At 41.6% G+C, this 25150-nt stretch overlaps 1 protein-coding gene across 4 annotated transcripts in view; it reads right to left on the bottom strand.

The window, feature by feature from the left end:
• Positions 1 to 248: 248 nt before the first annotated feature.
• The window catches only part of btbd8 (BTB domain containing 8), a 94583-nt gene continuing 69681 nt past the window's right edge, over positions 249 to 25150 (bottom strand). For 3 of the 4 annotated variants that reach the window (XM_070886597.1, XM_070886595.1, XM_070886598.1), the window contains exons 14-19: positions 17744 to 17805; positions 16708 to 17455; positions 15425 to 15503; positions 6290 to 6429; positions 2798 to 5197; positions 249 to 1021 (exon numbers count right to left, since the gene is read on the bottom strand). In XM_070886597.1, coding sequence (XP_070742698.1) covers positions 552 to 1021; positions 2798 to 5197; positions 6290 to 6429; positions 15425 to 15503; positions 16708 to 17455; positions 17744 to 17805 — 3899 coding nt within the window. In that variant the 3' untranslated portion in view covers positions 249 to 551. The remainder of the gene's footprint in view (positions 1022 to 2797; positions 5198 to 6289; positions 6430 to 15424; positions 15504 to 16707; positions 17456 to 17743; positions 17806 to 25150) is intronic. The other variant, XM_070886599.1, reaches the window with a different exon arrangement.

Genomic DNA, 25150 nt, shown 5'->3' with positions numbered 1-25150 from the left:
ATCAATATCTGTATTTTAAAATCTCAAGGTTAAAAAAAAACAGTAAAAATCACCATAGCTGCCTTGGATTCCAAAACAAGATCTTTTACAAAAACGGTTGTAAGAAAATGCCAACATCTTGGGATTTTTAATTTACTTCCATCACTGCCTAATTTTAGAAGTTAAAAAAAACATTAAGGCAAGAAGTTCTGGAAAGTTTAATTAAATGATTAGTTCACTAACATTTTACATTATAAAAAGTTTGTTTACTTTCAAGTTTTAGGCATATAAACCAATAATTGACAAGGTTTTTCTATAATGGGCAACCTGAGTCCCACATTTCAAGATATAAAGCAAATGTTGACACATATACCTAATGGTTATCCTATTATTCAAAAAACCCTTTACAAAAGGACCCCAAATGGCAATTTATAACAAAAAGCTAAGTATATAAGTTTATTATATAACAGTGACTCAGTAAGACCTGGTTAAGCTACAGAAAAAGGCAGGATCTCGTGACAAAAGAATCCAGTTCATATTTACACCCCTATGTACACCATTTAGAGGTTATGCTAGTGATGAGTTTCCAGCTCTACAATTGTCCATTCCCCCTGCGGAGACACCGATTCTTCTGGGGAAAAACTAGCCACTGTGATGCTAGCTGTGGAGTCCTCCAAAGGAGACAGCAGTTCAGTCCATTTACACAGTGCCTCTTTTTCAACTGCAATTTTACCTGGAGTCTTAGAAGCATCTCTGGAAAGGAGAAGTGTTTGGTTGATAAGATACTGTGCTAGGTTGACATCTTCAGGCAGACAGTTAACAACCCCATAATTGGGATCCTGATCTCCAAGTAGCTGCTTCAGAAGTATCCAGTCTCTTTTTGCAAAGTATTCATTTTCTTCCTGATGCACACGGCTCACTTCTACTTCGGAGCTCCGTTCCATATCTTCCGTTAGTTCCATCTCGTATATGGGAGAAAGGGTTTTTGAAGGGCGACGGTCATATGCGTAGCTTTGTGAACTGTCGGAATCAGCTAAGTCTCCTGAAACAATTCATAATACTAAACATTTGTAAACATTCTGATACAAGTAAGTATTTCAATTGGGGCTGCTGCAGACTACCTTGGCGTATTTGATTAACTTTAAAAGACTGATTGCAATGATAACTTAAATGTATTTCAAAGCAGTTTCTGCCAGACTTAAGAGCAGTGTCAGGATAGAAATTAATATAGGCTAACAAGCATGAAATTAACAAGTATACATAGCAAAAAAAATGAGAATGATCAAAGTAAAACTATTAAATGTAATTTGATTAGTTAATCCAGAAACACTTGGGCACTGAAATATTGCTGGAAGATCATGTGAATGCTCAATGCATTCTTCTGAAATTTCTTCTCATTTTAAAAAAGGTACTCACTAGTTTAAAATTGATGGATAATGCCTCTTCTAAAACAGCAGAGAATTAACAAATCCATTCTGTTGCCCTAGGATAATTTGGGAGCCTTTGATTCCAGTAAAAAGGGAAAGTAATAGGACATGGTGTAGTTTATGGATAATGCTGTAACCTTACTACAAGTAATCCTTGCGGACAGTCTACTGGTCATGGATAATATTGCCCTCATGATTCAGCTACTACTAATTGATCAAAATGTAATTTGCTAATTTAGCAGTCAATTAAGCCTTAATTTTCATTATTTTTAATTGAGGTGCTGCAGACCGCCTGTTAATGTTCTGTGTATTGGTTTAGTCTGATTTGATGCTCTGTATACAGTTACACTTTCTAATATAACAAATTTAAAAAAATAAAAAGGTCAGGAAAATCCGATGCAGTTTATTAGGTTAGTAAACGAGTTAAAAGATCAACCATTCATCAAGCAAAAAACCCCAGTAAGAACCTTAATTGTCATTGCTAAGTAAACCAGAGAGTCATCAATTAGACAATCATTTAAATACATTTGGCATAATTTAACATATTAGGGATACAAGCACAAATAATTTTAATTACATCCGGGACAAAACAAGTACGGTATCCACAATACATTATGCTGGACAGTTGCCTCAAATCGAATTAATTTTGATTTACAGAACAGTATACAAGTGCTACTATTAACATTTCAGTGCAAATGTAGTGTAGATTCGCTCATCGATGGGCACAGTAACAGTTCCCCACATGTCTGGAGACCACACCATTTTAATTTGTTTAACAAATGTGAAAAAAAACACTTGTCTGCAAATCAGTCTTTGCAACTAGCCCTCTAAATCTAAATACTTTGGCATTCCATCTAGTTGAAGGATTGCGTTGGTTTGATCTTGCATGCCTATCTCCATGGATTCAACGTGCAATAGACCTCCAGGAAGGTCCACTTACCAGCGTCTGGTTTAACGCATTAAATATTATATATATATATCTATCTCAAATACATGGGTTTGGTTAAATGATCTATAATGTTATATATAGAAAATGGCCAGAAAATTCTGGAGTGCAGATTTTTTTTTCTTTCAACAAGTCATTGTAATTGGATATGAAATAACTAAACTCTCCTAGTATTCATGCTAACAATTACTGGAAAAAATGTACAATGTTCACATTTAACAATACAAGATATATTCCCACCTTTTGTACCTTGAAACCACCCCCCTCCCCAACCCCCCCCCCGACATTACTACTTCAACTTAAAATTTCCATAGTTCGACAAACTAAATTGATGTTGTCTTACTTTTATTCTCCAACATTTGTGCAATTGGCACAGAAGCTGAAGTGCTGTCTTCAGACCAAGTGCTTTCTGTTGGTATCAAAGGTTAATTACAATATACATTACCTGTTGGCAAAGTATTATTAGTTTGCTCACTGGATGTTGAGTAGTACCCCTGCACTTGGCCTTTTCCCATGTTAGCTAAATGCTCACTTGTATCAAGGTCATCCGTTGCAAAGCTGTCGCTGTGTATACTGGAAGGCGGCCCCTTTTGGCAGAGCTGCAAATGACAGGGTCTTTCCTGAGGTCTACCATCACCACCGTCGCCACTACCACCACCACCAAAACCGGGCTGGATGTTATTTTCTTCAGGCAACATGCTATCCTCATACTGGTTCTCCAGCATGCTTGCTGCCATCCAGTCTTTTTCTAAAAGCTTATTTTCTCCTTCAAGTGATTTAGCAAAAAGATGGTGAGCAACAGGTGCAATACTGAATTCTTCTGCCTGCTCTACTTCTGTTGAAAAAACCTGCTGCAGTGAATCATTAGCTACATTAGTTCCATCTGTAGAAAGTGAAGGACTGGAAATATTATATTGCTTTTTGCCCTTCTCCTGGTCATAGTCCAAAAAATCATCTTCAATTTCCAGTGAATATCGCGAATAATAAGTTCTACCTTGATGTTGGTGACCACCCTCATTGGAAACACCATCAAATACATCAGAGGGAGTAAGAGAATCCAAAGAACAGGGAGGAGTTCCAGCTTCTCCCTCATCAGAACCTAACTCCTCACATTCATCCACAGACAGCAGAATAGAACGCTTGAAATTTGCAGCCGATGAAAAGTTTGTGACCTCCGTTTCGTTTTCAGTAACATCTTCAAAAGCCAGGTTGTCAATACCCTGAAAGTGGTAAATGCCCCCCTGCTCAGGAGGGGGAGGTGGAGGAGGAACAGGAACAGGGGGAGGGAAGATTTCCTCTGCGTTCTCAATTTCTGACTTATCTTCTTCAGTCACTTCACACGAAGAAAAGAGGTCTGAGGCAACATTTAATTTATCACCAACAGGCATGATGCCTTCATCACCTCCTCTTTCGATTGTTTTATTTCCTTGATGAGAGCTTTTGAAAGTGTGACTACTTGCTGATTCTCTTGTACTAGCACCTCTTTCCTGATCATGAGGCTCTTTACCTTTCACTTTTACTTCTACTCTTAATCCACTGTCATATTCCTTAAGTTCTTCTGGTGTGCTTGTGTCACTGCTACTTCTCCCAAGAAAGTCATGACATACAACTGTACTGCATTTGGAAATGCCTCTTTCATTTGATCCATCATCATCTTGGGAACCTCCAGCGTCATAGTCCTCCGAATTAGGTTTTATATCATCAGATGATGTTGTTGCACTTCCAGTGTCCGTGTCTGGACTTTGTTTTGGGAAAGATACATCTGAAACAGGATAGACTTGTGTACCCAAGTTCCAAGATTCCACTAGCAGAGTTCCTGAATCCTCATGACTTTCAGGGATCCCTGGCCTATCTATTTCTTTAGGCAAGTCTGACAGAACTTGTTCTTCACCTTGATTTGAGCTACATTTTGCAGCACCACTGGTTTGGTCAAATGAATAAGCAGGCATTGGTGCATCATTTGGTTCAAATACATCTTTGTTTACAAGAGATGGGGCTTCATGTATACCATCTGTAAAAAGATGGCCAGATTTAATTTTTGTAGCACAAGTACTTCCTTTTTGAAGATAGCCTTGTGTTTTCTCACATTCACTAAGAATTCGTTGGTTTGGTTCAGAAGCAAGATCAACAGCATCATTTGGGGATTTCTTATTTGCAACTGCTGAAGACTGATCTTGAACTATACACAGATTTGACTTTACATGCGATTGCCCAATGTCTTCAGATAGCTTCCGTGTTGTACGGCCTTCAGAATCAGCCACATTGATTGCAACTGAAGTTGTGTGAATTTGTTCGAATGTATAATCATTTTCCTTTTCAACAAGGTTAGATCGAGCACTGGAGTTCAAGATTTGTTGTGAAAGTACACACGTCAAAATCTGCTCTCCTTCCACCAGCTTACTATCTCTTGGTGGAGCAGTTGGTGGTATTTCTGGATTCTGGGTATGGTCTGACAAATTCTTTGTTCCCATCTGATCATTTTCAACACCAGATTTACTTTTTATCTGTGCTGCACCTTTCACATCACGCCGTGGAGATTCTGGAGTTTCCTTGTCGTGACAACTAGAGACAGATCTTTTCAAGCCGGAGCTGGTTCGGTTTGCGGCTGTAACCAATTTAGTTGATGGTTTTCTCACATTGGGCAGAGATGCACTTTTCTCTTTCAGTGCAACCTTATTTGAATTAATAGGTGTCCTTGGACTTGTGGTGCCAGTTTGCACCATTCTCTTTAAGTTTGTCTTCACTGCAGAAGTAGCTGTTTTCACTGGTTTAGCCTGCTTTGATGAATCATTCCGTTCTGAAGCAGGGCCTGTTTTTTCTAAATCTACTGTCCCTCCTTTTGGATCTAAAATGACAAAAGGATAAAATTGCAAATACATATTTCATACCATACAATTCTGAAAGATATATTTGCATTACTACACCTACAATAAGAACAAAAATATTTCTCTTTAATGTACGCCATAAATTGGCATTAAGTGCAATTGGAAACTTCAACAAACTTTCAGATTTGAAATGTCACTACCAATTTTAGTTTTAGTACATTAACTTTGACCCTGTTAAGACTTATATGTAATTTTTATTACATGGTAAGTACCATCACAGAAACAGGCCATTCGGCCCAACAGGTCCATGCCAGTGATCATCCTCCACACAAACCTCCTCTCGCCCCATCAAAATATCCTTCTATTCCTTTCTCCCTCATGTGTTTATCTAGCTTCCCCTTAAATGCATCTATGGTATTCACCTCAACTACTCCCTGTGGTACCGAGTTCCACATTCTAACCACTATGGGTAAAGATGATTCTTCTGAACAGCCGATTATTAGTGGTAATCTTATATTTATGGCCTCGAGTTCTAGTCTCCATTGCAAGTGGAATCGTCTTGTGTGTGTCTACCCTAGCAAATCCTGTCATCATAACCTTAAAGACCGTCATCAGGTCACCTCTCAGTCAAAAGAACTCCAATCTGTTCAATCTTTCCCAATCGGTGTAATCGCTCAGTTCTGGTATCATCTTAGTAAATCATTTTGAACTTTCTCCAGTGCCTCTATCCTTTTTTATATGGAGACCAGAACTATTTACAGTACTCCAAGAGTGGTCTAACCAAAGTTCTATACAAGTTTACAAACCCCTCTGTTTTTCAATTCTATCCCTCTAGAAGTGAACCCAGTACTTAGTTTAAAAAAAAAAATAGCCTTATTAACCTGTGTCACTACATTTAGTGTATCTGTACCCCCAGATATCTCTCTGCTCCTCTACCCCATTAGGACACTTATTACAAAGCACCCATCAATAGGTTATATTGACAATAATCAAGTTCTCCTCACAAAAGTCCTAATGAATATGCAGAATTGTGAAGTAGATTTTGAAATTGCTACTTATTTTATAATGTCCATCATACAAAAATTTTAAAAACTATGGGATGTTAGTAGTACCTTTAACTTTGACTGCTGCCCCAGATGCACTCTTTGTTCTTGGATGAACAGATGAGTTATTGCTGCTACTCCAGGTTTTCTTCACATGAGCCTGTGGCATCCCTTCAACTCTACTTTGTGCCTTCTGTTTGTTTGGCACACTATCAAAGACACAAACAAGTCATTCCATATTCAATTTTATGACTGTGAAACAGCATTAGCTATAAACGCAACAATCCATCACAATCCCACAATGAAATGCATATAACCTTCCACCCACTTTGGCAAAGCTTCAAACTAAGGTTTTATTTGCCATTGCAAATCAATTTGATTCATCAGTGAGAGTACTTTTGGATCCTAGATTTAAACAACAGTTATGATATAAACTGGCATAGACCTGTTGGGTTGAATGGCCTGTTCCTGTGCTGTAAATACTTAGGAAAAACATGGTTGTTTACAGAGGCCAAACCAACAATACTGACTGGGAATATGCAACCCAATCAATGAAAGTAACGTGTGAATTATAGAAGTTAGTTTCAATCTTGTAAAAAATTCTGTTGAAGATTTCAAAGGTTTGCTTGTGAGTTAAACCTGACAATTCATTAGAATTTATATTTCAATTTTGTATTGAAAAGAAATCTATAAACTTAGAGCCACTGGAGCATGGCAGCAGTAGCCTTCTACAACCTTACACCAATGGCCATAATGAGGTAGCACACAGAGCATCACAGCTGAGGCGATCCAGTTTTCATCTGCCATCCATCCATTTTCCACAGGGGCAATTGGAGAGAGTGATCAAAAACCGTAGCCAATTCTTTCCAGGGCAAATGCGGCATCACCATAACACGTGTTGAAATCAGCGAGCTCAACTCTGGCCGCAAACTGAATCTACCACCTTTCTTTGGTCCGTTTTGAGTCAAGGCCACATCATTTGGTGCAGTTCCTTTATGCCAGTGGGGGAGCTGCACCTATTTTTGTTATATAATAAAGAATTCAAAATCCTTTCAGGAGGAAGTTAGTCTACGGCATCTGCTTGTATTGGCACCTGGCAGACCTACTAACCCTACTGTAATTTACGAGAGTCTCCTCTCTCTCTGGGATAGTGCTCCCAATGAACGCCATATTGTTTCTAGAACTCCAAACAGGTACCATGAATTGGCCTGCACAGTGTGGGATTAAACGGACTGCAATTAAACAGTGTTTTATTTGGGAATTTGGAAAGAGTGGGAATTTCTGGTAAGTAGAAGCTCTAAATAGTGACATTTAGTTTAACATTGTTTTAAACTTAGAACTTTAAAAAAAAACTGTAGTTAGCAGAAGCTGTCTGCCAGTGGCACTTAACTGTCAGTTCTGAGCATTTGTCTTGTCTTGACTGGGAGCAGGGAAGCTGAGTCATCACTTGTAAGTTGGAGGAGGCTGCTATAGTACAGGTCTGCAGAGCATGGAGCGGTCTGCACAGAGCAGGATTAAACAGTGTTTTATTTGGGAATCTGGAAAGAGTGGGCATTCGGAGAAGAGGGGGAAATTGTTGCTTTTTGCCAACACTACTTGTGTGTTACAGGCAGATAATTAATTTTATTGCTCAGAATCTAATCAATTAAGTAGTCAAGAAACGAAACTGTAAATTAAGTTAAATACAAATTTAATTAAATCGAACAAGGTCATACAGGGATGGCAGTGCAGGTGGTGTGCCGTAACTGCAGCATGTGAGAGTTTGTGGAGTGCATCATCATAGACGGTCCCTCGTATCGAGGATGACTTGCTTCCATGCCAAAAAGGGATGAGTTCACAAGTGTTTCAATGAAGGACCTAATATTCCAGTTCCCGAAGGGTGGAAGATGCCTGTGCATGGATTTAAAAAAAAAAAACATGCATGGTGACCATTGCACAACAGCCACTGCACGGGCCTGACAGAGCTAGGTCTTGGGCCAGTGGCAAGGACTAACCAAGACAACTAGGGACCAACTCTGCTGCATGGCATCTCTCTCACTCTCTCTCGCTCTCTCTCTCTCTCTCTCTCTGGTCGCAGTGCGGCTGTGCTCGGCTGACGTGTGCCATGGATTTTGACTCCAAGCCGGCTGGGCCAACCAGGTGGAGGAGGGAGACGAGGGTAAGGACTAGGCCGCAGGTGACACTGGCTCCCCAGGCACTCGTGGGCATCCGGGGCACTGTGATCCCGGACAACCACGTTTGCAGCAAGTGCCTGCATTTTGAGCAACTTCAGCTGAGTTGTTGTGCTGGAGTCTGAGATACCGACATTGAGGTGCATCAGGGAGGGGGAAAGTTACCTGGACACTTTGATCCAGGAGGCAATCACCCTTAGGTTAGGTAGTGGTACAGTGGTATGACTGCAACTCAGGCAGGTAAGGGGACACCAGGTGCAGTGCTGGAGGAGCCTCAGCATTTGTCCTTATCCAAACTTCCAAAAAGCATTTGACAAGATGCCACATAAAAGGTTACGGCACAAGATAAAAGTTCACAGGGTTGAGGATAATATATTAGCATGGATAGAGGATTGGCTAACTAACAGAAAACATAGTCGGGATAAATGGTTCATGCTCTGGTTGGCAGTCAGTAACTAGTGGGGTGCCAAAGGGATCAGTGCTGGGACCCCAACTATTTACAATCTATATTAACGACTTGGAAGAAGGAACTGAGTGTAACGTAGTCAAGTTTGCCAGCGATAAAGATGGGAGGAAAAGCAATGTGTGAGGAGGACACAAAAAATCTGCAAAAGGACAGGCTAAGTGAGTGGGCAAAAATTTGGCAGATTGAGTATAATGTTGGAAAGTGTGAGATCATGCACTTTGGCAGAAAAAAAAATCAAAGAGCAAGTTATTATTTAAATGGAGAAAGATTGTAAAGTGCTGCAGTACAGCGGGACCTGGGGGTAGTTGTGCATGAAACACGAAAGGATAGTATGCAGGTACAGCAAGTGAGCAGAAAGACCAATGGAATCTTGGCCTTTATTGCAAAGGGGATGGAGTATAAAAACAGGGAAGTCTTGCTACAGTTATACAGGGTGAGGCCATACCTGGAATCCAGAGTGCAGTTTGGTTTCCATATTTACAAAAGGATATACTTGCTTTGGAGGCAGTTCAGAGAAGGTTCACTAGGTTGATTCCGGAGTTGAGGGGGTTGACTTATGAGGAAAGGTCATGTAGTTTGGGCCTCTGCAGAGATGATGTTTCCGCTGATGGGGGAAGACTAGAACTAGAGGGCATAATCTTAAAATAAGAGGCTGCCCATTTAAAACTGAGATGAGGAGAAATTTCTTCTGAGGGTTGTAAATCTGTGAAATTCGCTGCCTCAAAGAGCTGTGGAAGCTGGGACATTGAATAAATTTAAGACAGAAATAGACAGTTTCTTAAACGATAAGGGGATAAGGGGTTATGGGGAGCGGGCAGGGAGGTGGACCCGAGTCCATGATCGGATCAGCTGTGATCATATTAAATGGCGGAGCAGGCTCGAGGGGCCGTATGGCCCACTCCTGCTCCTATTTCTTATGTTCTTATGTAAAAGGTATGAAGTTCTTGCTGCCTATGTAGATGAGGGAAAGCCTGTAGCATGGATGAGCAAGCCGACCATGGCACCATGCTGCAGGAGGCCATTCATGTGAGGGGAGTGAAAGGGAATGTAGTTGTGGTAGAGGACAGTATAGTCAGTCAGAGATAGATACGGTTCTCTGCAGCCGCGACTGGAAGTTCCGAAAGTTGTGTTGCCTTCCTGTCCGGTGCCAGGATTAAAGACATCTCCTCATGGCTGGAGAAGAACCTGGAGTGGGAGGCGGAGCATCCAGCTGTCGTGGTCCATGTAGGAACCACCAACATAGGTAGAACTACAAAATGAGGTTGAGTTTGAGTTGGGGTCCAAATTAAAAGCAGAACCTCAAAAAGGTAATAATCTCTGGATTGTTACCCGAGTCACGCGACAATTGGTATAGGGATAAGCAGATTAGAAGGTTAAATGCATGGCTCAAAGAGTGGTGGGGGAGACAGGGGTTTTGCTTCATGGAATATTGGCACTAGTAATGGGGAAGAGGGAGCTGTTCCATTGGGACGGGCTGCACTTAAACCGGGCTGGAACCAGTGTCCTGGTGAATCGAGTAACTAGGGCATTAGATTGGGCTATAAACTAATGAATGGGGGGGTGGGAGGATTCAGGAAAGAATAAATTTAAAAGCAAGAGAAATGTCAAGGCTCTAGAGAAGAGCAGAGTTTTGGGTAAATAGGTTTGATCTAATAGCCATTACAAAGCTGCAGTTGCAAAGTGACCAAGGTTGGGAACTAAATATTCCAGGATACCTAACTTTTAGGAGAGATAGGCAAAATGGAAAAGGAAGAGGGGTAACCCTGACAATAAAAGGATGGGATAAAGACAGTACAGAGAAAGGATCTTCGCTTCAAAAATCAAGTAGTAGAATCAGTTTGGATGGAGCAAAGAAACAGCAAAGGGCAGAAAACATTGATGGGAGTAGTTTATCGGCCCCCAAACAGTAGTGGTAATGTAGGGCAGAGTATAAATCAGGAAATTAGAGGCACATGGAACAAGGGCAATGCAGTAATTATGGGAGACTTTAATCTACATATAGATTGGACAAACCAAATTTACAGCAATAGTGTGGAGGACGAATTCATGGAATGTATACAAGATCGTTTTCTAGATCAGTATGTTGAGGAACCAACGAGGGAACAGGCTATTTTAAATCTAGTATTGTGCAATATGAGAAAGGATTAATTAATAACCTTGTAGTAAAGGGGCCTTTAGGGAAGAGTGACCATAATGGGATAATATAAAATTCTAAATTTGAAAGTGATTTAGTTAAATCCAAAACTAGGGTCTTAAATCTAAACAAAGCAAATTACATAGGTATGAGGGGCGAGTTGGCTAAGGTAGATTGGGAAATTACATTAAAAGATATGATGGTAGACAAGCAATGGCAAGCATTTAAAGAATACATAATTTACAACAAATATACTTTCCTTTAATGCATAAAAACCCCAAAGGAAAAGTGGTCCAACTGTGGCTAAGAGAAGTTAAGGATAGTATCAGATCAAAGGAAGAGGTTTATAATGTTGCCAAAAGAGATGTAAGCCTCAGGATTGTGATGATTTTAGAATTCAGCAAAAGAGGACCATGAAATTTAAAAGAAAGGGAGAACAGGAGAGTAAATGAGTGAGACATAAAGAGACTGTAAAAGCTTCTATAGGTAGGTAAAAAGGAAAAGATTAGCGAAAATAAATGTGGGTCCCTTGCAGGCGGAGACAAGAGAAATTATAATGGGGAATAAGGAAATGGCAGAGAAATTAAACAAATGCTTTGTGTCTGTCTTCACGGAAGAAGCAAAATACTGGTGTTCAGAGGGACCTAGGTGTCCTTGTAAATGAATCACTGAAAGTTAACATGCAGGTACAGCAAGCAAATAGTATGTTGACCTTTATCACAAGAGGATTTAAATACAAGAGTAAAGATGTCTTAATGTAATTATATAGGACCCTGGTGAGACCACATGGAGTATTGTATAGAGTTTTGGTCTCCTTACCTAAGGAAGGACAGACTTGCCACGGAAGGAGTGCATCAAAGGTTCACCAGACTGATTCCTGGACCAGGCCTATATTCTCTAGAGTTTAGAAGAATGAGAGGTGATCTCATTGAAACATACAAAATTCCTACAGGGCTTGACAGGGTAGATGTTTCCCCTGGCTGGGGAGTCTAGAACCAGGGAGTCACAGTCTCAGAATAAGGGGTTGGCCATTTAGGAGGTGAGGAAACATTTCTCCACTCAGAGGGTGGTGAATCTTTGAAATTCTCTACCCTAGGTGGTCTGTGGAGGCTCAATCTTTGAGTATATTCGAGACAAAGATCAATAGATTTTTGTATATCAAGGAAATCAAGGGATATGGGGATAGTGCAAGAAAGTGGAGCTGAGGTAGAAGATCAGTCATGATCTTATTGAATAGTGGAGCAGGCTCGAGGTGCCGAATGGCCTGCTCCTTATGTTCTTAAACGCTTCAAAAATGGCAGTTACTCGGGTAATGCAGACCACCTTGGAGAATCACGACAATCTATTTCCTCCCCTCCACCCCCGCCGGTTTCTGCCTGGCCTCCACTTGGCTCTTTCCTCGGAACCACATTTAAGATTGGGAACTTACCATGTTTGGGTGGGGGCGGGGGAAGAGAAAAAAAAAAATCAGGAGCCCATGTCCACATTCCACTACTCTAAAAGAACAATGTATTGCATCTTCAATATGCGACATCACAATAAAAGTTATAATAGGCTGCTAGTTACCAGATGTGCCTCAGTCACTCCCTGCAGATTTTTCCTCCTAAAATGGTGGCAGCTACTATTTGAACTAAATAATTTAGCCAATTGTGTTTTAAGTCTTGAATTTAATCTCCCAGGTGCCTATAGGGCACATTCCAAAATACTATAGCTCGGGAAGCTCCACGTTTGAATCTCTCCCCGCACAACACTGAAACAGATCTAATCATAGTTACAAATTACATCCTCTGACGGTGGTCGTGGTGCATTATCCCTCCATGCCCTCCTCGATATCTCTGCAGCCTTTGACATGGTCAGCCACAGCATCTTCCTCCAACGTCTCTCCTCTACTGACCAGCGCAATATGGCTGTGCACACTCGGTTCGACGCTAACCCATGCAATTGTAGGCGGAGCATCTCCAGCAATGGCTTCTCCTCCTGCCCCCATATCAATTACTTGACAGGATCTGTCCTTGACTGCAACCTATCCCTTAGCAACATCATCCTCAGAATTGGAGGCCAGCTTCCCCAGGTATGCCGATGACAGCCTTTGCAACTCGACCTCTGCACCATTTCGCTCTCTCTCCAGCCGATGTGTTGTCAGACTGCTCAGTCAATATCCAGTCCTGAACAAGCCTCCATTTCCTCCAATTAAACAACCAGAAGACCAAACTCATAGTTTGCAGCCCCCTCGATACCAAGTTTGACCCCTTTCCCGGCTATTGTCCCAGGTTGAAGCAGACGGTTGGCAACATTGGCATCCTATTCAATCCCAGATCCTCTCCGTGACAAACACCTACTTCCACCTCCATAACACTGCCCACCTCATCTGCCGCTGAAACCCTCATACTTGTCTGTCAACTCCAGACTCAACTATTCCCATGCCCGCCTGCTCAGCCTCCCATCCTCCACACTCTAAACTTTAGCTTATCCAAAACTCTGCTAGCTTGTATCCGATATTGCACCAAGTCGTGCTCACACATCACCCCTGCCCTCCTGACATATGCACACACCCATCCCTCCAAATTACCAATTTAAAATTCTCTAATTTGTGAATGAATCCTTTCACAGCCTCGTCCCTACCTATCGCTCTAATCTTCCCCCAGCCCTATATCTTCCCCATTTCTCAGTTCCTCTGACTCCAGCTCCTGCTGTATCCCTAATCCCTTCACCCCATAATTGGGGTCCATGCCTTCAGTCATTTAGGCCCCACACTCTGGAATTCCCTCCGTAAACCGTTCCACCTCCAACATCTCCCACTCTTCCTTAAAACATGCATCTTTGACTAAGCTTTTGGTCATCTCTCAATAGCTCGTTCTTTGGTTCGGTGTCCATTTTTGTCAACATTAAAAGGAGTTACATTAATGCAAGTTATCTTGCAAAATAATCAATTTACTGAGACACGCATTCAGTTCAAGAGTGGAGAAGTTTTGGGAGTTTGTTCACTGTTGCTGCAGAGTAAAAATTCCCTTCCATGGAATTTTGAACTTAAAACCATTTACTACTGTGTATTTTGATAAAGGTCTGTTATAAACGAAGATCATCAACAATGTGTTTGAGTAGAGTCCACACCTATTCAGGTTTAGGCAAGTTAGTTTCTCAGATCTGTTAAATATGACATTTAGTCAGAATTTTTTTTAAAAAGCAAGCATTTCCACTATCAAAATGAAATTGGTCATTCATTTGATTGATCCAGATTTTGCAGTTAGCGGCGTACGAGTGGCGCCAGCCGTTCATTACTGCACTAGAACTTGCTGTGATTAGAAAGTCATTTCGGCACAACACCCTCCACAGGGGATCTGGGACCTGTATGAACAGGGCAAGCAACTTTGCACCTTAACCAATCAGATTGAAGAATTCTTACTGAGGCACACAGAGTCTGAACCAGGAAGTGTCAGTTAGAATAGTTAATTCAATGCCGAATCACATAGGAAAATATAGGATTGAGAGAGAGCGAGAGAGAGAGAGAGAGAGATGAAAAACAAAAGAAAAAGTTTCCAAAAAAAATTTAGATTTTTAATGTTTTTAAATCTCCAATATTAATTAAAATCTGAAGGAATGAGACTCCACACTTGTAAAAGTTAATTTTCAATGCCAGGGAGGTTGTTTGACAGTAATTAAGACTCATCATGCCGTTAAAAATTTACTTACAATGGAATGAACAAGTTCTAACTTTTTCTGGAATGCTTAGCGGGTATTGATCACACAAGTACTGCAAATTCCTGCCTTTCATGTGTTTCAATGCAGTCTCTTAGCAAGATACTGTTATAGCAAAGCTTCTGAAGGAGCAGGGCAACTTGGACAGAGACTTCCTGATTTCCGCATTTAACTGAGCAAGTGTGGTCACCAAAATTTGCTATCCAATTTACACTTCAGCAACAATGAGAGTGATAGCCTCATCGTTACTTCTACCGCAACATCAGAGCCAGTGTTCACAAGTTATCTGAATCCTAATTAAATGAATTACAGCAATCCAGCAGAGGGCACCATAACTACAACAAATCAGATTCAGTTTACATACCTGAATCTGGCCTAATAAAAGGTTTTTAATAATTTACAGCAGTCAGATAGTGCAATGAATAAATTTTATTGTTAATATTTACATGTAAAGTTCTATTGTGCTGTAATCATTTGAGATGTGTGTGTTTCTACTTTACCATGGTGTTCAAGTATGGTAGACCAATGCAGATTTGATGGCTTGTTTCTGTGATGTAACATTTTATGATCCCAAGTGTTTGGATTCCTAAAATTGCAATACTATTAACTAATGCAACATTCCTCACAGCAGCAACTTTTGAACATCTTCAAAAGATTCTATCAAAGCAGTGAGGGAGAGAGGAAGGAAAGAAATGCTATGTAGTGATTTACATTCACACATGGAAACCATTGCTCACCTATTAGAACCAGGTCTATTGGTTTTCATTGATGTAGTAGGTGTCTTTGTTGCTTTCACGATGCTTGCTGATCTACTAACTGCAAAGTAGTAAAAAAAAAATTATATTTAAGTGTACAATTGCTTGCAGTTACCAAATTTAGTTTCACCTCTGGAACATAAACTAAAAGAGCAGGCCACTGAAATGAAGAACACTGGTGCTGGTCTTCAGGTTAACTAGTGTGCATCTTTGTGAAGGCAGATGGAAAAAGTAAGCATGTGCATGTATGCCCGTGCAGGAGGGGGGCAGGTGGGAGGGAGAAAAAAAATCTCACTGGCTAACCTTGTTGGGCAATGACCTGCATCCTGAGCAATTGCAGCAGTTTAAAATTGCAATGATGCAATTATATAGTATTACATAGGATATACAGCACAGAAACAGTCCATACGGCCCAACCAGAGTTTATGCTCCATTCGAGCCTCCTCTAGTCTTTCCTCATTTAAATCTATCAGCATAACTCTATTCTCTTCTCCCTCGTGTGTTTGTCTAGCCTCCCCTTAAATGCATCGATACTATTTACTTCAACCACTCCGTGATAGCAAGTTCCACATTCTCATCACTCTTTCGGTAAAGAAGTTTCTTCTGAATTCTCTATTGGATTTCTTGGTGACTATCTTGTATTGATGGCCTGGAGTTATGCGCTTCCCCACAAGTGGAAACATTCTCTTTGTATCCACTCATCAAAACCATTCATAATTTTAAAGACCTCTGTTAGATCACCCCCTCAGGTCGTCCCCCCCCCCCCCCCAGAGGAAAGAGACCCAGCCTGTTCATGATTTTTGGATAGGTCTACCCTTGCATTTCTGGTATCATCCTGATTTTACATTATGAATTACTTTATACTAGTTCTTTTATTTCAGCCCTTGAAGACAGGTGTAAAAATAACAAGGTGGTGGCCTTGGACTCCTTATTGAGGAACTGAAGTTAAAACCTCATCTCTCACTTAAATCAGCTTATTTGCAGACCGAGCACTCTGGATAATGGGCAGAGCATACTATTAAGTGAAAGACTTGTGTGTGTGGGGGGGGAGGGGTGGGGGGAAGGAAACAATAAAAATAAAACAAAGTAGTGGACCAAGCATGCCTTGCCACAAGTACTTTTCATAGATGCAGACAACCTTGCGGCAGCTACGGTGCCAGTTGACAGCTTAGGACATTCTCACCATCTTGCTATAGGGTGGCAGTACAGATTGTGGAGAGAGAGAAATAGGAGGATGGAAGAAAGAATGATTAAGCTGTACAAACCTGCAGTGTAAACCTTCTGGCTAACTGAGCTCTTTGCAGTCTCTTGTGCAGCACTTTCAACAGGAACATTGACAGATGCCATTTTCTTGCCACGATTGTTTCTTTCACTCACTGCATCCCCCTCGTGCAAGCCACTGGTACGTCCACCCATGCCCACAGTAGCGCCCTTGCTTGAAAGTTCCAGCTGGTCAGAGTTACACTGGTTCCCATTTTTCTCTGCCTGCGATAATTCTGGTTGCGGTTGAACAGTTTTCTTCACCGGTTTTCCCGACTTGGCTTGCATACCAGGAAAACTGTGAGACACTTTGGGTCGGGCGCCCGTGTTTGATTTTCCATCCAGCCCACCGGCCTCTTTGCTGCCCATTGCAGAACCTATCTGACAAGACAAACTGTCCGAGCGCCCTTTCCCTTTACTGACCACGCTCTCACCTTTTGTCTTGGCCTCGAGTCTAGATTTTGCAGGAGTGTTGGTCTTTGTGAAAGTAGTTTTTTCATTGGCTTTCCCGCCTTTTGCTGTTTTGTCATTTGCTTTTTTAATGTCCTTTCCTTTTGCTTCATCTTTCCTCGAAGCACTGGCTGACAGTCGTCCGTTTGCTGTATGCACCGATGCTCCCAATCCTTCAGACTTCATTTTTGAAACAGCAGGAAAGTGACTTTTAGATACGGTTGTATTTGTTGACTGTAGCTTCTTTCTACTGACTTGCTCCGCCACATCAGAGGTAGAAGGATTATTCAGGGGACGTTTATGCTGCGAGGAGATGCAAAGTTAAAGTATAGCGAGCCCCACGAACAAGAATATATTTGTAAGTGATACTCTACTTAAAAATTAGTGAAAGAAAATTATATTCACTTCATTATGTAAATTAAGAATTTACAATTTTGGAATCACAACCACAGTTTTAAGTTAATCCTGCATATATTTGTAACTTGAAAATATAAGACAGTATATTGTCAGGTCCAGTTCAGAAATTGCATATCCAAGAAAATAATAGAGGCTTTGTTGATAATGAATTACATTAAGTTGACATCATCTTACCTGAGAACTAGTCAAGGTTGGTCTTTTGCCAAGTTTTCTATCATCACCTTTGTCCAGAGCAGCTGAAACGATGATGCACAATAGTTAGTCATATACTCCAAATGTTCTATTCCCAGCACCAACATCCTGATGTCGCCGAGCAAAACTCACCTCTGTTGCAAAACTCGGCTTGGCTAACATCATAGCACAAGATTCAATGGGCTGAATGATCTACTGTTGTTTCTATCTATATACAAATTATTAAATTATATATATGACAAAAAAAGTAGAATCAGAACAAAAGCATGTCTAATAGTATGAATCTACTACTTTCTAGAATTTAAAGAGGTCCAGTATCTTATCCTCCTGTCTATAACAATTGGCACCGATAACAGAATACTCAGACTTTAAGGCTTCCAAAGTGGATATAAATACTTTGACAGATGACTGAAATGCAGCAGGTAAAGGTTAAACAACTACACAAAGGGCTCTCTTTCAATTGCCTGCTTTTGCTCGAGAAAAGAAATTCACTCTGGATTTACAGGAAATTGTACAATATTTACAAGTGTGATGAGGGGAAATGAATGAGCAGCGTCTAAAGCACACTCAGCTGGAAATCTTCTAAAGACGTGGAGGGAACAACATACTTCTGGTAATCTATGCACACCAACACATACCCTCAGGAGTGTCTCAGTCTGGGCTGGGTTGCCAAATTACTGATGGGAAGACGAGAGTATCACAATCCATCCATCAATTTTGGCAGAATTAAGACTCGGTGCAAAGTTAACATTTTGGGATACAGTGAGTATTTTGAGACATGACAAGTGGTATGCTTGGGAGGAACTGGTGACTTTGAACCCATGGTCCCCCAAAGCTCTCCACCACTGTGGTTTCCCTCGCATCATGTCTGGCAGGGTCTGTTGTAGAATTGCTAGAGATTGATTGCTATGATTAGTCAACAACTTTATTTTCATTGCATCATGCAACTACCAGGATGGTGGAAGGCAAACTAGGTGTTCCTTGGGTCATTTTTCAATCTAACAATTCCTATGTCCCCATGTTCCACTCAATGGAGCCACAAAAGATCTCCAGGCTGTTAGACGGCATGTGGGGATCAAGGCAATTTATTTATTCATTTGTAGGAATAGTAAATTGGTTTAATCCCAACAAGAGTTTAACTCTTCAATCTACAATGCAGTTGGGGAGCTCTTAAGCCATTCAATGCCAATTGTTCATTCAAAACACATAGCTCTACTGATCAGAGGTTATTTAACTGAACAAATACATTAATCTTCAACATGATCAGCCGGACAACTCCACCTCCACCACAATTATGTAAATCAGTCTCGGAAATGCTCCAGAGAACTGATGAAGTCTTCCATTCTTATTTATGCAACAATTAGGATTGGAATGGCCATTTGATATCAAATAACTCAAGTTGGAGTCATTAAAGACCAACAGAACAACTGGGATGCCAAGATCACTAAATAGATAATGTAGGTAGATTAACCTATTAGCAGTCGGAAACGAATGTAGAAGTCATGGGGAACTGATAAAATGGTTTACGAGATCCATAGGAAGAACTTACCCAATTTAATGAGGTGGACAATTAACTGGTTTGTGCCATCTGAACTCCTATGAGTGTTATTTTTAGATTTCATGGGGATACAGGATTCCTGCAGTACATGCAAGAACACTGTTTGGAAATGTGCTGTCATCTGCATTTAATATAATTGGGATTGAATTCCATGATTGGAAAACTAATCATGGTGCATATATTGTAGGATAGCTCCTGCACTTCTCTGTCCATTGACTTTGTTAGTTGTATACTGTAAAACTAAGCAGTTAACAGTATTTTATTTCATTTAAAACATAACCTAACTAATGGTGGATACAATTAAACAACTAACAAGAGGAGGCTTCATGAAGATCCCCATCCTCAATGATGGCAGAGCTCAGCACGCAAGTGCAAAAGACAAGGCTGGAGCGTTTACAACTATCTTCAGCCAGAAGTGCAGAATGGATGATCCAGATCAGCCTCCTCCTGAGGGCCCCACAATCACAGAAGCCAGTCTTCAACCAATTCGATTCACTCCACGTAATATCAAGAAAGGGCTGAGCACACTGCATACAGCAAAGGCTATGGGCCCCGACAACATCCCAGCTGTTGTGCTGAAGACTTGTGCTCCAGAACTAACTGCGCCTGTAGCCAAGCTGTTCCAGTACATCATCATCATCATAGGCAGTTCTTCAAAAGAATGACTTGTTTCCACGCCAAAAAAAAAGGATGAGTTCACAGGTGTTTCGAAGACAAACCCAAACGACATCCTCAAGGGTGGAAGATGCCTGTACGTGGATTTAAAAAAAAAGTGTGATGGCCGCTGCACACCAGCCACCACATGGGCTTAACAGAGCTAAGTCTTGGTCTAGTGGCAAGGATTACCCAAGACAACTGGAGGCCTGCTCTGCTGCACGGACCTAGTGCGCACACATATCGCAGTGTGGGCTGGCCTATGCTGCCCCTGGGCCCCGATCACATCCCTCCAGAGTCTCTCTCGGCTCCTTCGCCCCGACCTCGCCACTCCTACTGTATCTGCCCACGCTCCAGTCACCGACCTGGACCTTGCTGATGTCACTCTTCGCTGCCATCGCCCTCCTACACCAGCTCGCGCAGCTTCCTGAAGGGGCCTCCATGCTGCTCCCGGGCCACCTCTCGCCACTCCTTTTATGGCACCGACCTGCCTGTTGTAGTTCCAGTACAACTACAACACTGGCATCTACCAGATAATGTGGAAAATTGCCCAGGTATGTCCTATCCACAAAAAGCAGGACAAATCCAATCCGGCCAATTACCGCCCCATCAATAACAAAGTGATGGAAGGTGTCGTCAACAGCGTTATCAAGCGGCACTTACTCACCAATACTCAGTTTGGGTTCCGCCAGGACCACTCGGCTGCAGACCTCATTACAGCCTTGCTCCAAACATGGACAAATTAGCTGAATTCCAGAGGTGAGGGGTGAGCAACTGCCCTTGACATCAAGGCAGCATTTGGCAGAGTGTTGCACCAAGGAGCCCTAATAAAACGGAAGTCAATGGAAATCAAGGGAAAAGCTCCCCTAGCACAAAGGAAGATGGCTGTGGTTGTTGGAGATCAATCATCCCAGCCCCAGGACATTGCTGTAGGAGTTCCTCAGGGTAGTTTCCTAGGCCCAACCATCTTCATTAAATTATCTTCCCTCCATCATAAAAGGTCAGAAGTGGGGATGTTTGTGGATGATTGCAGTGTTCAGTTCCATTCGCAACTTCCCCATGCAGCAAGACCTGGATGACATTCAGGCTTAGGCTGATAAGTGGCAAGTAACATTCGCGCCACACAAGTGACAGGCAATGACCATCACCAACAAGTGATAGTCTAACTACCTTACCTTGATATTCAATGGCATTACCATCACCAAATCCCCCAGCATCAATATCCTGTGGAGGGTCACCATTGACCAGAAACTTAACTGGACCAGCCACATAAATACTGTGGCGACAAGAGCAGGTCAGAGGCTGGGTATTCTGCAGCAAGTGTCTCACCTCCGAATTCCATAAAGCCTTTCCACCATCTACAAGGCACAAGTCAGGAGTGTGATGGAATACTCTCCAGTTGCAACACTTAAGAAGCTCGATGCCATCCAGGACAAAGGAGCCCGCTTGATTGGCACCCCATCCACCACTTTCAACATTCACTCCCTCTACCACCTACAGTGCACACCATCTACAAGATATTACTGCAGCAACTCACCACAGCTTCTTCAGCAGTACCTCCCAAACCAGCGACCTCTACCAACTAGAAGGACAAGGGCAGCAGGCACATTGGAACATCATAACCTGCAAGTTTCCCTCCAAGTTATACGCCACCAACTTCTCAAGAGCAATTAGAGATGGGCAATAAATGCTGGCCTTGCCAGCGATGCCCACCTCCCAGAACAAATTTTTTTAAAATTCAACAATACTCATACCACACATTTAAATTTTCCTACAATCCTTCAAAGAAATACGGACATAGCTATTACTTTAAGAAACAATTGTTTTCTTCTCATTTTCAACAGCTTTCTCACCATTTGTTTGAGTCTTGGATTTGTGCACTGAGTGAATCCCTTTTAATTAATGAAATTTTGGTTGCCAGCACACTATCTCACATCAGGAAGCAGACGATTGACCAACTTGATATTGCTAGATTCTCAATATTGATCTGAAACGCTTCCAGTCACAGCATACAAATTCTCTGCTTCACCAGGTTTTAAGTGTAGCCTGAATTGGTTTGCATATGTCACAAAGGCGGCTGCTATTGCAGACAGACGGTTTCTGAAAAGTCAACTGGAAGGGATGCCATTAAAAGTGCAATGGAAAGATGTTCACACAGTCAACATGCAGATAGATTGCTGCTCTGTGACTGGAGTCACTGATTTCCACTCATCGGAGATTATAACCCACTGCTCCACGTCACAAGATTGGTTTGGATGAAGGCTCTTCAGTCCATTTCATCTATTTTTCTCCAGAATACCAACTATACCATCTTCCCCTTAAATCAGTCTTCAGGTTTCAACCACTCTTCCTGGGCAACCCATTCCACATGTTGACTGCCCTTTGTGTAAAGCAATACTTTAAACTCTCAGCCCTGCCTGTACCAATGTGTCGCTTCACTGATATATCTGAAAGTACTGTTTCGGTTTTCCCATTTACTCTCTCTATCCCATCGTAATTCCCTCAAACTCTTACCAGAGATCAGCCTCATGGCTCTGCCCTGCATTACCCAGAGGGCCCTTTAGGTGGCAGCAAAAATGTACTCCAGTTGCAACCCGACCAGAGCACTGCAGTTTTAGTGTGACCTCCAATGCTTTGAACTTAACTGATTTGACAATATAAACTAGCACCTTACTTGCTTTGTTTATTGCTGCATCACAGGGTTAAGGTATGGTGAGCAATGAGTCAAATACTCCCCTTCCCCTAGGTCTTTTAACTATCCCGTTGTCAAGTTGCATCCCACTCACTGAGTATGTCCATCTTCTGTTTTTCTTTCAAAACACAGTACCTTGCGTTTGTCAGAATTGGCCTTTGCCACTGATCATCACAGGTGCTAAAGTCTTAGCTGCTTCCTCAGAGTGCACAGCTTAGAGTTATCTGCAAATATAAACTACTTTGTAGGGAGACTGAGATTGCAGGTCACTTTTATATACGAGTGTGGTCAGTGCTTCAATGCTGGGGATGTTGGCCTGGGCGAGTACGCTGATGTTGGTGTGCCTGTCCTCCCAGGGGATTTGTAGGATCTTGCGGAGACATAGTTCGTGATATTTCTCCAGCGACTTGAGGTGTCTGCTGTACATGGTCCATGTCTCAGCCATACAGGAGGGCGGGTATTACTACAGCCCTATAGACCATGAGCTTAGTGGCAGTTTTGAGGGCCTGGTCTTCAAACACTTTTCCTCCGGCAGCCGAAGGCTGCACTGGAGGCGGTGTTGGATCTCGTTGTCATTGCCTGTTCTTGTTGATATAGAGGCTCCCGAAGGCAGATTTCACAGGATCATTACAGAATAGGAAGGCCATTTACTCTATCTTAGTTTTCATCCAGCCAGAAAGACCCCAATGCCACAATGTAGCAGAAAATTGGTTCTGGAATGAGGCTTTGAACTTAACTGAGGCTGCTGCCTCCATTACACTTTCCAGGAGCCCGTTCCGTGTGTTAATCATTCTTCATGTGAAGAATTTCCTACATCAATTCTAAATGTGCCTTTTACTACTTTGAACCTGTGGTCCCTTCAATCTACTCTCGCAATTTGATTTGAAGTATAGGAGAGTCTCATGTGGTACATTTATCATAAGCCTTTTGGAAGTTAAGCTACACTAGCTTATATTCCCCCCACCCACCCCCAGTCAACTTGGGATGTCACCTCAAAAGTCAGGCAACATTTTTCACATCTAAATCCATGAAGGTGATCATTTATTAGATTAATTTGATACTTTTTACCATTTTTCTCTGTTAATATGACTACTAAAATCAGACTAATTTTGCTCTAAATTATGACAATTGAAATCAGACTAAATGAACCTGAAGATGCCAGGTACAGTTTGGTCATCTCTGAATCACTTCCAGCCTGTCAGAACCTCCCTAAATACACGGGTCAGCGTTTCATAGAATCTTATAGCCATTCAGCCCACCGTGCCTTTGTCGATGCTTTGAAAGAGCGATCCAGTTAGTCCCACTCTTCCCCATAATTCTGCAACTTTTTCCTTTTCAAATAAATGTCCAATTCCCTTTTGAAGTGTCCTTTCGGGCAGTGCATTCCAGATCATAAATCACTTCGGGGAAAAAATTATCCTCATCTCTACCAGAGTTCTTTTGCCAATTATCTTACATCTGTGTCCTCTGGTTATCGACCCTTCTGCCAGTGGAAAGAGTTTTTCCCTATCTACCCTATCAAAACCCTTCATAATTTTGAACACTATTAAATGTCCCCATAACTCTCTGCTTTAAAGGACAACAATCCCAGCTTCTCGTGTGTCATAAATTTCCCTGGGCTAAACAATTCTCAGTATTCACTATAAGCAGGTAGTCATTTTGTTAGAACACATATAGGACTATTGTACCTGTGCATTATTCCTTCCTCAAACTCTCTGTCAGTTGATCCCCTCTATAATTCTGGTATGTCCACTATAAAACTTCCCATTCTCCCGGTTATAAGATGCAAAAACTGACAGCGATAAAAGGGAAAGTAACACGGATGCTAAAATTGGGGGGAAAAGTAAGAAAATACAAGAGTTACTGCACTCCAAAGGTAAGTGTGTGTGAATTGTTTTGAAGGATCGACTGGATAAGATGGAAATATATATCTTTTAAATTAAACAACCCTGGGATTGTGTTTAAACCTGGAATTTTTTGGGGGGAAATCAAATAACTGAAAACCACTCAAGCTTCTCTTTAGTGGAGTTTGATGTCATTTGAACAGCAATGAGTGAGGAGGACACAAAATCTGCAAAAGGACACAGGCTAAGTGAGTGGGCAAAAAGTTGGAAAGTGTGAGGTCACTTTGACAGAAAAAAAAAATCAAAGAGTAAGTTATTATTTAAATGGAGAAAGATTGCAAAGTGCCGCAGTACAGCGGGACCTGGGGGTACTTGTGCATGAAACACAAAAGGATAGTATGCAGGTACAGCAAGTGATCAGGAAGGCCAATGGAATCTTGGCCTTTATTGCAAAGGGGATGGAGTATAAAAGCAGGGAAGTCTTGCTACAGTTGTACAGGGTATTGGTGAGGCCACATCTGGAATACTGCGTGCAGTTTTGGTTTCCATATTTACGAAAGGATATACTTGCTTTGGAGGCAGTTCAAAGAAGGTTCACTAGGTTGATTCCAGAGATGAGGGGGTTGACTTGAGGAAAGGTT

Source organism: Pristiophorus japonicus, chromosome 8 (assembly GCF_044704955.1).
Source record: "Pristiophorus japonicus isolate sPriJap1 chromosome 8, sPriJap1.hap1, whole genome shotgun sequence".
Classification (NCBI taxonomy): domain Eukaryota; kingdom Metazoa; phylum Chordata; class Chondrichthyes; family Pristiophoridae; genus Pristiophorus; species Pristiophorus japonicus.
Note: the sequence above shows the minus strand (reverse complement) of the source record. Positions and strands in the feature narration are given on the sequence as shown.